This window comes from Pseudorca crassidens, chromosome 19 (assembly GCF_039906515.1).
Source record: "Pseudorca crassidens isolate mPseCra1 chromosome 19, mPseCra1.hap1, whole genome shotgun sequence".
Taxonomy (NCBI): Eukaryota; Metazoa; Chordata; class Mammalia; order Artiodactyla; family Delphinidae; genus Pseudorca; species Pseudorca crassidens.
This window is the reverse complement of record NC_090314.1, coordinates 18,551,349-18,564,110: the sequence shown is the minus strand read 5'-3', so window position 1 is coordinate 18,564,110 and position 12,762 is coordinate 18,551,349. Positions and strand designations below refer to the sequence as shown.

At 46.1% G+C, this 12,762-nt stretch overlaps 1 protein-coding gene across 2 annotated transcripts in view; it reads left to right on the top strand.

Moving 5' to 3' along the window:
• Positions 1-12,762, top strand: part of SUPT6H (SPT6 homolog, histone chaperone and transcription elongation factor) — a 30,990-nt gene that overhangs the window by 3,179 nt on the left and 15,049 nt on the right. For both annotated transcript variants that reach the window (XM_067716581.1, XM_067716582.1), the window contains exons 2-16: positions 5,484-5,625; positions 6,405-6,563; positions 6,662-6,738; positions 7,068-7,260; positions 7,500-7,584; positions 8,431-8,704; positions 9,180-9,281; positions 9,529-9,645; positions 9,995-10,084; positions 10,286-10,428; positions 11,097-11,245; positions 11,402-11,500; positions 11,965-12,094; positions 12,181-12,331; positions 12,504-12,658. In XM_067716581.1, the coding sequence (XP_067572682.1) occupies positions 5,517-5,625; positions 6,405-6,563; positions 6,662-6,738; positions 7,068-7,260; positions 7,500-7,584; positions 8,431-8,704; positions 9,180-9,281; positions 9,529-9,645; positions 9,995-10,084; positions 10,286-10,428; positions 11,097-11,245; positions 11,402-11,500; positions 11,965-12,094; positions 12,181-12,331; positions 12,504-12,658 (2,033 nt within the window). In that variant the 5' untranslated portion in view covers positions 5,484-5,516. The remainder of the gene's footprint in view (positions 1-5,483; positions 5,626-6,404; positions 6,564-6,661; positions 6,739-7,067; positions 7,261-7,499; positions 7,585-8,430; positions 8,705-9,179; positions 9,282-9,528; positions 9,646-9,994; positions 10,085-10,285; positions 10,429-11,096; positions 11,246-11,401; positions 11,501-11,964; positions 12,095-12,180; positions 12,332-12,503; positions 12,659-12,762) is intronic.

Below are 12,762 nucleotides of genomic sequence, written 5' to 3'. Positions count from 1 at the left end.
ACCATTAACAATAGTGCTTTTTATGCCCAGGCATTGAAAAGATTCTTGAAAAGATTCTAAGACTGTTATTTCTTATAAATACAGTGTGCATGTTAAAATAGTTATAGGTATAATTAACATTTTCTGTATTCTAACATCTTGACTTGATATGATTAAGATTTTCCTAACAGAGTTCTGAATCCCAAATTTAAAAGAACTTGTCTTGAGTGGACTCTGAATACTTTTGTTTATTAAACTCTTAGGATTTTGTATTCCAAGTTGGGTAGTCATTTGTGAACACCTTTGGAGTAGTCCTAGGCTCTTGCTCATCAAATGCAGAATGTCTTATAGTTTAAACTCCACACCAGACTTCTGGGCTATTCTCCAGATCACTAGGCCCTGTCAGACCTCTAAGCCTTTGCTCATGTTCGGGCTTCAGTAGTTGTGGCACACGGACTCAGCAGTTGTGGCTCGCAGGCTCTAGAGCACAGGCTCAGTAGTTGTGGCGCACGGGCTTAGTTGCTCCGCGGCATGTGAGATCTTCCCGGACCAGGGCTCGAACCTGTGCCCCCTGCATTGGCAGGCGGATTCTTAACCACTGCACCACCAGGGAAGCCCCTGTCGTAACTTTATTTACAAGTTTTTTGTGAGATGAATATGAACACTAGGGTCAAAAGCATGTTTTACTTATTTTTATATACCCAAGTCCCAGCACAGAGCTTTACCCTAAAAATACAAAACTGTAAACGTTAATTGAAGCTGCCAGTGGAGGGAATTAACAGACATCTCTTTTTGCTCTGGTCTCCTTGTAATTGCCTCCTACATCATCTTGTTCAAAGGGAGGGACTGTGGAGGGCCTCCCCTGTGGCAATCTGATCCCAGCTCCATTGCTCTTCCAGAGAATGTCATGGTAACCGCCAGCCTGTCCCTTTGAGCCACATCTTGTACTGCAGCTGTGCTTCCGCCTGGAGAAACCTTCTCTTTTCACCACCCCACTCCCCTTCTGGATCTATTTCAGTAGCAAATTTAACGTACAATCTGAATATGGGGAAAATTCAAGAGCATAAGTCCTAAATACAAAATACAAATGACATCAGACTCAGATATCATATATTAATGATAATCACATACTAATAAATAGTGTTTTTGTTCTGGAATAGTTGCTGTTTGCCAACCTCAGCCTGCAGTGCTGCTGCAGCACCCTCTGCACATCTAGCTCCCCCAAGTTGCAGCAAATCAGGATTGCTTCTTGCACAATCTGTTTTAACTAGAAGTCTTGGCAATGAGTTAGATCGGAGGCATTCCCCAGCTATAGCACAGCATGTACTTCATTGCTAACCTAGGGAATGGGAAGAAAGCTGCATGCAGCACAGAGCACCAGCTGCCCGCAGAACAGAATAAAGCTGTGCTTTCATCAGGTAGGCTGTCTGTTTCTCTCTGCTAAGTAGGCTGTAGGGCATCTGGTCTGGAGGAGCTGGCATTTAGTGTGAAGATGTTGAGGCCTTACAAGACTGAATTTGTGGGTCTGATAGCCTATAATTAAAGCAAGCTATCTGTGGGGGCTGCTGTACCCAAATCTATTTTTAATGACTTAGTTCAGGGCTGAAAGGCAGCAGTATTAAAATTAGAGCACCACATTTAATCGGCAGAAGTTTTAGATATTCACTTTTGGCTGTACTCGGGCTGAATGACCTTAAGGATACAGATCCTGGGGGGGAAAGGGCATCAGTCTAACCCAAGGCTTCCTGTATCACCACCCTGTGGGACCTATACAATGGTGTAGTATAGTGGCTCTCAAACTTTTTGAACTCAGGACCCCTTTATACTCAAAGATAATTTAAGATTCCAAAGATATTTTGTTAATGTGAGTTATATCTATTGATGTTTGAGATTTATACATATAGATGTTAACCAGATTAGAAATTAAAATTAATTTCTAAACTAAATTAATAATGACTAAATAAATAGATGAATGTTAATTCATTTTAACATAATAATAAGCCTGTTTGCAATATACAAGTATATCAAATCAACACATTATAGATCTTAACCTTACACAATATTATATGCCAATTACAGTTGACCCTTGGGTAACACAGGGTTGATGTGCTGACCCACCTCTCTTCCCCTCACAATCCCATACGGCTATCTCTGCCTCAAAAACAAAGGAATTGATGAATGACTCACCCAAGGGCAGGAAACTGAAACAATTTGGATAGAATCAAAACTCAAACCCTGGGCTTCCCTGGTGGCGCAGTGGTTGAGAGTCCGCCTGCCGCTGCAGGGGACACGGGTTCGTGCCCCGGTCCGGGAAGATCCCACATGCCGGGGTGTGGCTGGGCCATGGCCGCCGAGCCTGCGCATCCGGAGCCTGTGCTCAGCAACGGGAGAGACCACAACAGTGAGAGGCTCACATACCGCAAAAAAAAAACAAAAAAAACCTCAAACCCTGATTCTTTTGATTCCACATATTGTGATCTCTAATCAAACACAAACGGTTTCCCACATTTAATTTAAAGATCTGTAAAATGAAAATACAGATACTACAATATTTACTGGGTAAAAAATCCGCATATAAGTGGACCCACGCAGTTCAAACCCATGTTGTTCAAGGGTCAATTGTACATGAATAAAGCTGAGAAAAAATGTAAGCCCACTACATTTTAGCATAAATAACACATTTTATGAAAAACAAGTATAATCTTCAAAATAAAAAATGTAGTAAGAAGAGTGACGTTGTTTGGGTTTTTTTTTGGTTTGGGGGGTTTTTTTTGTTTGGGGGCTTGTTTTGGGTTTTGGGTTTTTGGAGGGGGGGTTGTTTTGGTTTTGGGTTTGGGTTGTTTTGTTTTGGTTTGGTTTTGGCAAATCCTTTTAATGTCTGCCTTAATAGAGGAATGCTGGATTCTCCTACCTGCTTCTGCATTCAGTCTGTTGTGATACTACATGTCTGCCGTATAACCTCTGGAAAACTCCACTGTACACTCATGAGAGAAAGGAGGGGGTGATCCCTGGACCACACTTTGAGAACTACTGATATGATAGAAACAACTGTTTCTGTGGAGTCAGACAGACCTTAACTCAGATCTCACCTCTTGCAGTTGACAGTTGTGTCGCCTTGAACAAGTGACTTAATCTCTGAGTCTATTTCCTCCTTTGCTGAATGGAGAGAGAAGTGTGCTGTAACTCCTAGGACAATGTAGGGGTTAATAGGTTATTTATTAAGTGTCTGGAACTTGGTAGGTGTGCAAAAAATATTCCTCAGGGCACATTTTTTTTAATTGCGTAAAGTACCCAGGAAAGGCCTATATTAGTTTTGGGTGGGTTTTTTGGGTTTGTTCATTTTCCAATTCTCTTCCTGTGTCTGCTCTACATATATGTCAAAATACATAAAATTATTTTAAGGTCCTTATTTGGCCCTCTACTAGACATCAGCTCCTTGAGAACATACAGTCCTGTTTCTCTTCAAATCCCCAGCTCCTAGCAGAGTGTTTGTACTTGGTAGGCATTCAGTACAGTTTGAAAAGAATGGCATCTGAAACCTCAGCCTAAAATTGAACATAAGACCATGTCATTGACCCTCCCTTTCCACCAGAACTTAGTATCTTCAGTTTTATTTCCTTGAGCTCAGTTAATCTTAACTGGTTATGGTATCAGTTGATATCAGTAAGGGTAATTTTCAGGAGAATTAGAGCCACAGAACTTAAGCCTCCTTCTAGAGCTTAGACCACTAGAGGTAGCCATTAGCCACCCTCCTCTCTCTCCAGTTCCACTGCCATCTTTAACTGGGAAGACATGAAACAATAAGTAATCTATTTAACAGATACTTAGCAGTTTCTATTTTGTATAGAGCACCTAGTGGGAAACAGCTTATCTGGTACAGAATAAAGTACCACGTAATGCCTCTTATATTACCGTTTATGTTTTCATGGTTTTTATTAGCCCTTCAATTGGATATCATCTTTGACTTCCAGAAGCTTATAGTCTAAGTGGAGAAAATGGACATATGCAGTGGACCGTAATTCAGGACATGAGGAGTGGTGCTGAGTTGATCAGCAGCCAGCTTCAGGATTCCAGAATGGAATCTTGATGCTATGGTTTGTGTGATCAGTGCTGTGTGTTTTTTTTGCTTTGTTTTGTTTTTTATATTTTTGGCTGCGTGGGGTCTTCGTTGCTGCGTGCGGGCTTTCTCTAATTGCGGCGAGTGGGGGCTACTCTTCGTTGTGGTGCGCGGGCTTCTCATTGCAGTGGCTTCTCTTGTTGCGGAGCACGGGCTCTAGGCGTGCAGGCTTCAGTAGTTGTGGCACATGGGCTCAGTAGTTGTGGCTCGCGGGCTCTAGAGCGCAGGCTCGGTAGCTGTGGTACACGGGCTTAGTTGCTCCGCGGCATGTGGGATCTTCCCGGACCAGGGCTCAAACCTTTGTCCCCTGCATTGGCAGGCAGATTCTTAACCACTGCACCACTAGGGAAATCCCAGTGCTGTGTTTTAAAGCCCAGGAAACTCCATTTCATGGTTCTGTGGTTCTCCACTGCCATTTCCAGACTTTGGATGCATCTGACAGCGGGAAAGTAGAAGACAAAGTTGGGATTGGTTGGTACAAAATTACAGAATGCTGAGGAAAATTATGCCCAGGATTCAAATTTAAACTCAGTTAGCATTTTTTGAAATAGTAGACTAGGTTCTTTCTCCTATGTCATGTAATATTCTTAACTATCCTGCGAGGTAGGTAGTGCTGTTGCCATTTTCCAGATGAAGAAATTGATATTCAGGCACGTTCAATAATATGCTTAAGTTTATATACCTAGTAGGTGGTGGGGCCAGGATTTGATCTCTACTCTTAGGCCCAGCAGTTTTTGTATTTAGCTATGTTGCATTTAATTTGTAGGCCATGGAAGTCTCTTTCAAAGTGTTTTTTGTATTTTTGGTTTTTTGGTTTTTGTTTTGCTGGGGAGGTAAATGGTCACAATAGAGTTGTGGTTCTAATGTTTCTGAAGAGGCCCCTTCTCTGCCCAAATGCTCCCAACCACTACTCACACAAGTGGGCTCAACTTCATGAAACGTTGTTCAATCTGTCGAAAAGGATTTTCCTTTTGATAGTGTATATGAAAGTTCCTGTCATTAAGTTGGCATTTAGTTATTGTTTCCCAAACTTATGAGTGAGTCATATAAACTCACTACACTGTATCCCTACCTATATAATTATTCCTACACTAATTTCTTCATTTGCCTATTTCTGTCCCCAGATGGTAAGTGCAGTAAAACTCTTTGGACAAGCAAGATGGTATATACAGAGCAGTCCAGTATAATTGCTTTTTTTAAGGTACACATGAGAGGGGCAATTGTGAGAGGAATGGATAATGGAAGAGATGGAGCCATCTGATTCTTACTCTCTCCTCCGAGGTAGAAATGATTGGGCAGATCAGTGGCACGTAGCTGAATGCTTTTTGTGGCAATGTTTAAAGGTCCTCTGTCTCATTTTTTATCCCCAACTCCTTTCCTTCCCTAGTCATCTTCAGGCAGGCCGTGAGAAGCTGCAGCAATGTCTGATTTTGTGGAAAGCGAGGCCGAGGAGTCAGAGGAAGAGTACAATGATGAAGGCGAGGTGGTGCCCCGGGTCACCAAGAAATTTGTAGAAGAGGAGGATGACGGTGAGGAAGCCCCAGCCTCAAGCTTCTCCCCAGTATTGCTAAGCTTTGGATAGTTGGATTCTTGCTGATGAGAGGCTCAGGCTGAGCACAGAAGTTATCACACATGAGGTACCAGCTTGAGAATTTTCAGTCATTCATAGAAAATATTTGCTGAACATCTGTCTGCTGTATGCCAGGCACTGTACCTAGAACTAGGAATACAACATAAAGTCCTAGCTATCGTAGAGCTTATATTAGTGGGAGGGGACAGACAGTAAACCAATAAATAAATACATAGGTAATGTTTCGCTCTTTTAGAGACTTAGCAGTGTTGGTATTTATGTACCCACTTTCCAAGTTCTCTGTCCAAATCCAACCATTAGGATCATCAGCAGAGTGCAACCATGAAATTGCTCTAGAGACAGAAAGGAAAATGCAAGCTTCATGAAAAGCATTATGGATGAAAGAAGGAATATAGCTACTGAGTTTATAAACTGAGAGGAAAACAAAGATTACTGGTGGCTATAAAGCCTCTAGTAATGATTTTGACAAGCCAAAGTAATTAGGAAGCTCATCTTGCCTAAATACAGATGGTGAATGTGGAAAAGAGATATTCTTTTCCAGAAGCTGCTCTAAGTCAGTGGTCATGTTTTTTGTATCTTTAGATGAGGCAGAAGAGTTAACATGGCATCCAGGTCATTAGGTTCAGAGCAGATGAGAAATAACAGTTAAGCAGGTGGCCCTGCCCCAGCCCCAGCCTATTTCCCAAACTGCATGCCTCAAACATGCATGTTTTCCAGATGAGGAGGAGGAGGAGGAGAACCTGGATGATCAGGATGAACAAGGAAACCTGAAAGGCTTTATCAATGACGATGACGATGAAGATGAAGGGGAGGAGGATGAGGGTAGTGACTCTGGTGATTCAGAAGATGATGTTGGCCACAAGAAGAGAAAACGCAGTGAGTAGCCTCTCCTTAGGTCAGGTGAGGATGGGGTTTAAGTCATAGTGGAGAAGGGGCCTCCCCATCACCATGGGCAACCACTCTGTCTTCTCTAGCATCTTTTGACGACCGCTTGGAGGATGATGATTTTGATCTCATTGAGGAGAATTTGGGTGTCAAAGTCAAAAGAGGAGTAAGTGCCCTTTTTGTCTCTGTCCTTGGGGGTGAAGGAAGAAGCCCTTGAAATTCAGCGACTCTGGGGGGAGGAGGCACATCCAGAACAGTTTGGGGAATGTCAGCGGGGAGAAAGTGGCTCAGTATCACTGTGCTGTGGAGCCAGTTCTGGGTGCCTGTTAAAGGCTTGTCAAAGTTTCAAGGGTGGGCCTTGGGGCGTACTTGATGTGTTCTTTCCCATCTCCCTTGTCAGGATAGCTGGGGTGGGAAAATAGGAGTGAGACTGGAGAGCAGGGATCCTTATGCCAGTTCCCTCAGACCCTGACGAGGCAGATTTCCCACCCCTAGCAAAAATACCGACGTGTCAAAAAAATGTCAGATGATGAGGACGATGACGAAGAGGAATATGGCAAGGAGGAACATGAAAAAGAAGCTATTGCAGAGGAGATCTTTCAGGATGGGGAAGGGGAAGAAGGGCAGGAGGCCGTGGAGGCCCCCATGGCTCCTCCAGAGGAGGAGGAAGAAGATGATGAAGAGTCAGGTATGTGGCATTAGGCAGGGAAGCCAGTTTGGGGCGGGGTGTTGGGATTTCCTACCCCGAACAATAGAATGGGAGACCATTGTTCAGCTACTGGCCCCCAGCATTTGACACAAAGAAGTTCCTTTTCAGGACTCTGTCTCCCCTTCTCCTCACCGACCACTCCTACAGTAGGAACTAAAGCCATTCAGTCCTGGCTCATCCCTTGCCTCTGGGCACTAACCTTTCCCTTCCCTATCCAGACATTGATGACTTCATTGTGGATGACGATGGACAACCACTGAAAAAACCTAAGTGGCGGAAAAAGCTTCCTGGATACACTGATGCGTGAGTGGGGTCTGGTGCGAGGTGGTGATAAGGGCATCTGAGTGGACCCGGGCAGGAAGGAGGAGGTCAGAGGCCTCTGCTAAAAATGGAACAGTCAGCTCTCAGCATTTTGCTTCCCTGCCCGTAATATCCTTTACCAGGCAGTGATGTCGGACTGTTTCTAGAAGCTTTGATAGCTCTCTCAGCATTCAAGGGCCGTGGTGGGATGAAGGTGGAGGCACACACAGGCAAGGATCCAGCCTCTCTCTTCCACCTGCAGCTCCATGTTCATTTGTTTGTTTATTAGTCTTCTAAATATAATTTTGTTAGAAGAAGGCTTTTGCCCTGAGGGAATACTATAATGTCTTAGCAGAAGATGGATCTACTGAGTGTGACATGAAACCATGTGCCTGTTGCTGTTTGATCCTTGTCACTGGCACGTGCCAAAGATGGGCTTTTTAATCTCAATAAATAATAGTTTCCCCGGGCTTCCTTGGTGGCGCAGTGGTTGAGAGTCCGCCTGCCGATGCAGGGGACACGGGTTCATACGCCGGTCCGGGAAGATCCCACGTGCCGCGGAGCAGCTGGGCCCGTGGGCCATGGCCTCTGAGCCTGTGCGTCTGGAGCCTGTGCTCCTCAACGGGAGAGGCCATAACGGAGAGAGGCCCGCGTACCGCAAAAAAAAAAAAAAGTTTCCCCAGAAATATCCCCCAGCTAAGCCTTTCCTCCGCAGTGAATATGCTTTTTTTGTTTACATTTCTCGTAACCTTTTTAGTCCCCTTGGGGTAGGTATAGGATCTCTGCAGGGGCTGCATTTGTCTCCTCTCACTGGAATCTGGGCCAACTGCCTTTTGCTCTCACCCACAGTGCCCTGCAAGAAGCCCAGGAGATTTTTGGTGTGGACTTTGACTATGACGAATTTGAGAAATATAATGAGTATGATGAAGAACTGGAGGAAGAGTATGAGTATGAGGACGATGAGGCTGAGGGCGAGATCCGAGTGCGCCCCAAGAAGACCACCAAGAAACGTGTGAGCCGCAGGAGCATCTTCGAGATGTATGAGCCCAGTGAGCTGGAAAGCAGCCACCTCACAGATCAGGACAATGAAATCCGAGCTACTGACCTGCCTGAGAGGTTCCAGGTAAGGAAGCACCAGTGTCTGTCCTGCTGAACTGTCATCAATTGCCCTGAGCCTCCTTGGTACAAGAGTTATAGCAGAGAAACAATCTAGCAACAATCTTAACAACAATGGTATACAGGGGGACTTCCCTGGCGGTCCACTGGTTAAGACTCCATGCTTCCACTGCAGGGGGCGCGGGTTCAATCCCTCGTTGGGGCAGCGCAGCCAAAAAACACCAAAAAATGGTATACAGGAAGTCGGCTTTGAACCCCATCTGACCAGGCGTACAGGAAGTCTAGCTCAACATAGACTCTCCAGTGGCTTATGGTTTCTTGAGCAAATACACGACATGCCTACTTCTTGCCAGACAACACTCTTCCGGGTACTAGAAACGTGTGCCTCTGGAGCACACGTTTTTGTCCAGAAGTAGTGCATGTTTTTGCTATGTGAGATACAAGATAAAGTCAGTCTCATGCTGATGCCTTATCCCCTGCAGCTCCGTTCCATCTCCGTCAAGGGGGCTGAAGATGATGAACTGGAAGAAGAGGCTGACTGGATCTACAGGAATGCCTTTGCCACACCAACCATTTCTCTGCAGGTACCCCAAAAAAGATGCTGTATTTTGACATGAACCAGAAGCTACTTCATTAGGATGGGGAGCTGCTTCTCCCCTGCTCCAAACATCTGTGGGCCTAGTATAGAATAGCATGTGTGTGCGGGTATGTGAGGGAGATTTTTCTAGATTTAATCTGAGAAGGTCATCCTGTGACAAGAAGCAGTTTTGTGTGTGGTAAGACAGAGCAAGTAATGGTGTCGTTGCTGTTTCTTTTTTCTTCTGACTGTAGGAAAGCTGTGATTACCTAGACCGAGGGCAGCCAACCAGCAGCTTCAGTCGAAAAGGACCCAGCACAATTCAGAAGATTAAAGAGGCCCTGGGCTTCATGAGAAATCAGCATTTTGAGGTAGCACCTCAAGCTCTAGTCGCCCACTGGTTAGAATTTCAACTGGGGGTGATGGAAAAGGTGGCTACCTAAGTCAGGTGGGGAGCCCCCTTCTGTCCACAGCAGTGGTCCCTTGACTCAAGAAGCGTGAGGACCATAGACTCTAGCGATCCAGAGAACAGTGCTACCCCGTTTGCAGCATTATCTTCTCCTGTTGGGGGTGGGTGGGGGAGAGCATGTGTCCTGATGGGCCTGTGAGGGAGGCCAAGCTTCCTACTGTTAAATTTCCTGGAGCTGTTTATTCCTCTAACAAAGGGGGTCCTTGCAGATCTTTCCTCTCTGGCTGACTGCCACCTCCTTGCCCCTCTAGGTGCCTTTCATTGCTTTCTACCGGAAGGAGTACGTGGAGCCCGAGTTGCATATCAATGACCTGTGGAGGGTGTGGCAGTGGGATGAAAAGGTAATATAGGGATCCATGCCCCTCAAGGGGTTGAGGGCTGGACTGGGTACTACCACTACTGGCACCCAAGTTCTCCTGTACATATCAGGTGGCAGCCCAGACCCTGTCAGGCTTCCCCCAGGGTCTCCTGGTAAGGAACAGCATGGTCTTGGGTGTCCAAGGCTGAATACCATCCCTTACTCCTGCTTTGTCTTGTCCTAGTGGACCCAGCTGAGGATCCGTAAGGAGAACCTAACACGGCTGTTTGAGAAGATGCAGGCTTATCAGTATGAGCAAATCTCTGCTGACCCTGACAAGCCCCTTGCTGATGGCATCCGGGCTCTGGACACCACCGACATGGAGAGGTAGCATATGCAGGGTTTATTCCATTACAGGGAGCCCTCACACCAAAGCCAGGCCCCTGCCCTTCCACCTCCACCCCAGAGCAGCATAACCTTGCAAAATTCTCAGCACGGGACCCGTTCCTTAGAATCCCAACTTAGCAACAAGTCAAAAGTGATCTTTCTGACAGGGAAATTCCTGTTACTTATCCATCTTGGTATAAAAGGTTAAGAGGATCAGATAGTCATGTTTGCTTATTTATATGTTCCCCGTGTGAAAAGCTACATGGGAAACCAAACTACAACCAGAAAGTAACTTGGTGAGCCTGGAATCAGAGAGGGGTGTGGGAGGGGAGCAGATGATTTTAGTGGCCAGCGGCATGAACCTGGGAAAGAAGGACAAGGACTGTCTCAAGGACTCTGAACCGGAGACATGCTGCCTCATCTGCCTCTCCCTTTTTGTTGCCATTTCTAACAACCACCAGCCACCACTTATTTGACATATTCCTCCTTTAAGATACCTTGATTGCAGTTAAGTCATGGTCTGGGGCCAATGCATGTCTTTAATAATTGGAGAATATAGGTACTCATCCTAGTTGGGATCTTGCCTCATGGGAATTGGACCTCTTGTAGCAAAACTGGGGTATACCCTTCCTCTGTGACAGTTGAGGTCTTATGTCCCTTCCCTCCAGGCTCAAGGATGTACAATCAATGGATGAACTGAAAGATGTCTACAATCATTTCCTGCTTTATTATGGTCGTGACATCCCCAAGATGCAGAATGCCGCCAAGGCCAGCCGCAAGAAGCTAAAGCGTGTAAGAGAAGAGGGAGATGAGGAAGGTGAGTGTTGGAAAAGAAAACCTAGAGGCTTGGTGGCCATGGCCTTTCCAAGGATCCCCTTGGCCGATTACACTTCGGGGCTTCTCTACATGTGTCAGATCCTTGGGAGTGATTGGAAACCGGAAACCAGAAGACTAACTCATGTTTTCTTCCCAGGTGATGGTGAGGAGGCAGAAGATGAGGAACAGAGAGGGCCAGAGCTCAAGCAGGCTTCCCGCCGAGATATGTACACCATCTGCCAGAGCGCTGGGCTAGGTAAAAACGAGCTGTATACGTTCCCCAGTAGTCACTGGTAGGTAGGAAGAGGACCTAAAGGACCTCTGAGTGAGTCACCAGTCCACTTTTAACACTTGCTACCATGACCCACACCCACGCCACAGGAATTGTCCAGCCTCTCCCATAATTTCTGAAGGAGTGGGAAACACACGATCAGAGAGAGGGAGTTCATCCTATCTTTGAGAAGTTCTTTTACTAAACGGTAACTTCCACCTTAGTTCTGACCCCAGTAGTCACATAGAAAATTTCTACTTTTTCTGCTTTGTGACAGCTTGTTAGGTATTTAAAGTCAGCGTTTTCACTGTTCACTGTAAGACATCCTGCTCCTGCTCATTTGTGATCCCTTTAAAGTCTAATGCCCAGAATTGCTGCTCTAGACTGAAAGCCAAGAGGTTACTGGGCCCAGCTGTTGGCTCACCTTTCACCCTCCTGGTTTGCTTTAGATGGCTTGGCCAAAAAGTTTGGGCTTACTCCTGAGCAATTTGGGGAAAACCTCCGGGACAGTTACCAGAGGCACGAGACAGAGCAGTTTCCTGCAGAGCCCTTGGAGCTGGCCAAGGATTATGTTTGCAGGTAGGCGTTGCAGTAGGTGGCTGGCAGGAGGAGGGACCTGAGGGCAAAGATGTCGTCATCCTGCAGCTCCTCCATTTTCCCTACAGCCAGTTCCCTACACCAGAAGCTGTGCTGGAAGGTGCCCGCTACATGGTAGCCCTGCAGATTGCCCGAGAGCCCCTTGTCCGGCAGGTGCTGAGGCAAACTTTCCAGGAGAGAGCCAAGCTCAATATAACCCCCACCAAGAAAGGCAGAAAGGTAAGCCAGTTGAGGGGCTTTGATCTAGCATGTGGTCCAGCTCTGTTTGATTGAACTGAGTTTCTTGCCTTCACACTTAGCTGAGCTGTCTGCCTGAGAGCAGAGAGTCAGTCTCTTTTCCAAGGGTCAAGCCCAGTCTGTCTGTTGACTGATGATTCCCTCTTGTGTACAGGATGTGGATGAAGCCCACTACGCTTACTCCTTCAAGTACTTAAAGAACAAGCCTGTTAAGGAACTGAGAGATGACCAGTTCCTCAAGATATGCCTGGCTGAAGATGAAGGGCTGCTCACCATTGACATCAGCATAGACATGAAGGGGGTGGAAGGGTAAGCAAAGCTCTGGGCTGGGGGCTCTTTGGGAAGGGCTTGGTCAGTGGTCTGTTGGAAGGAGGGGTCCCTCAGGAATGTGAACCACACTTTCAGAACTGAGC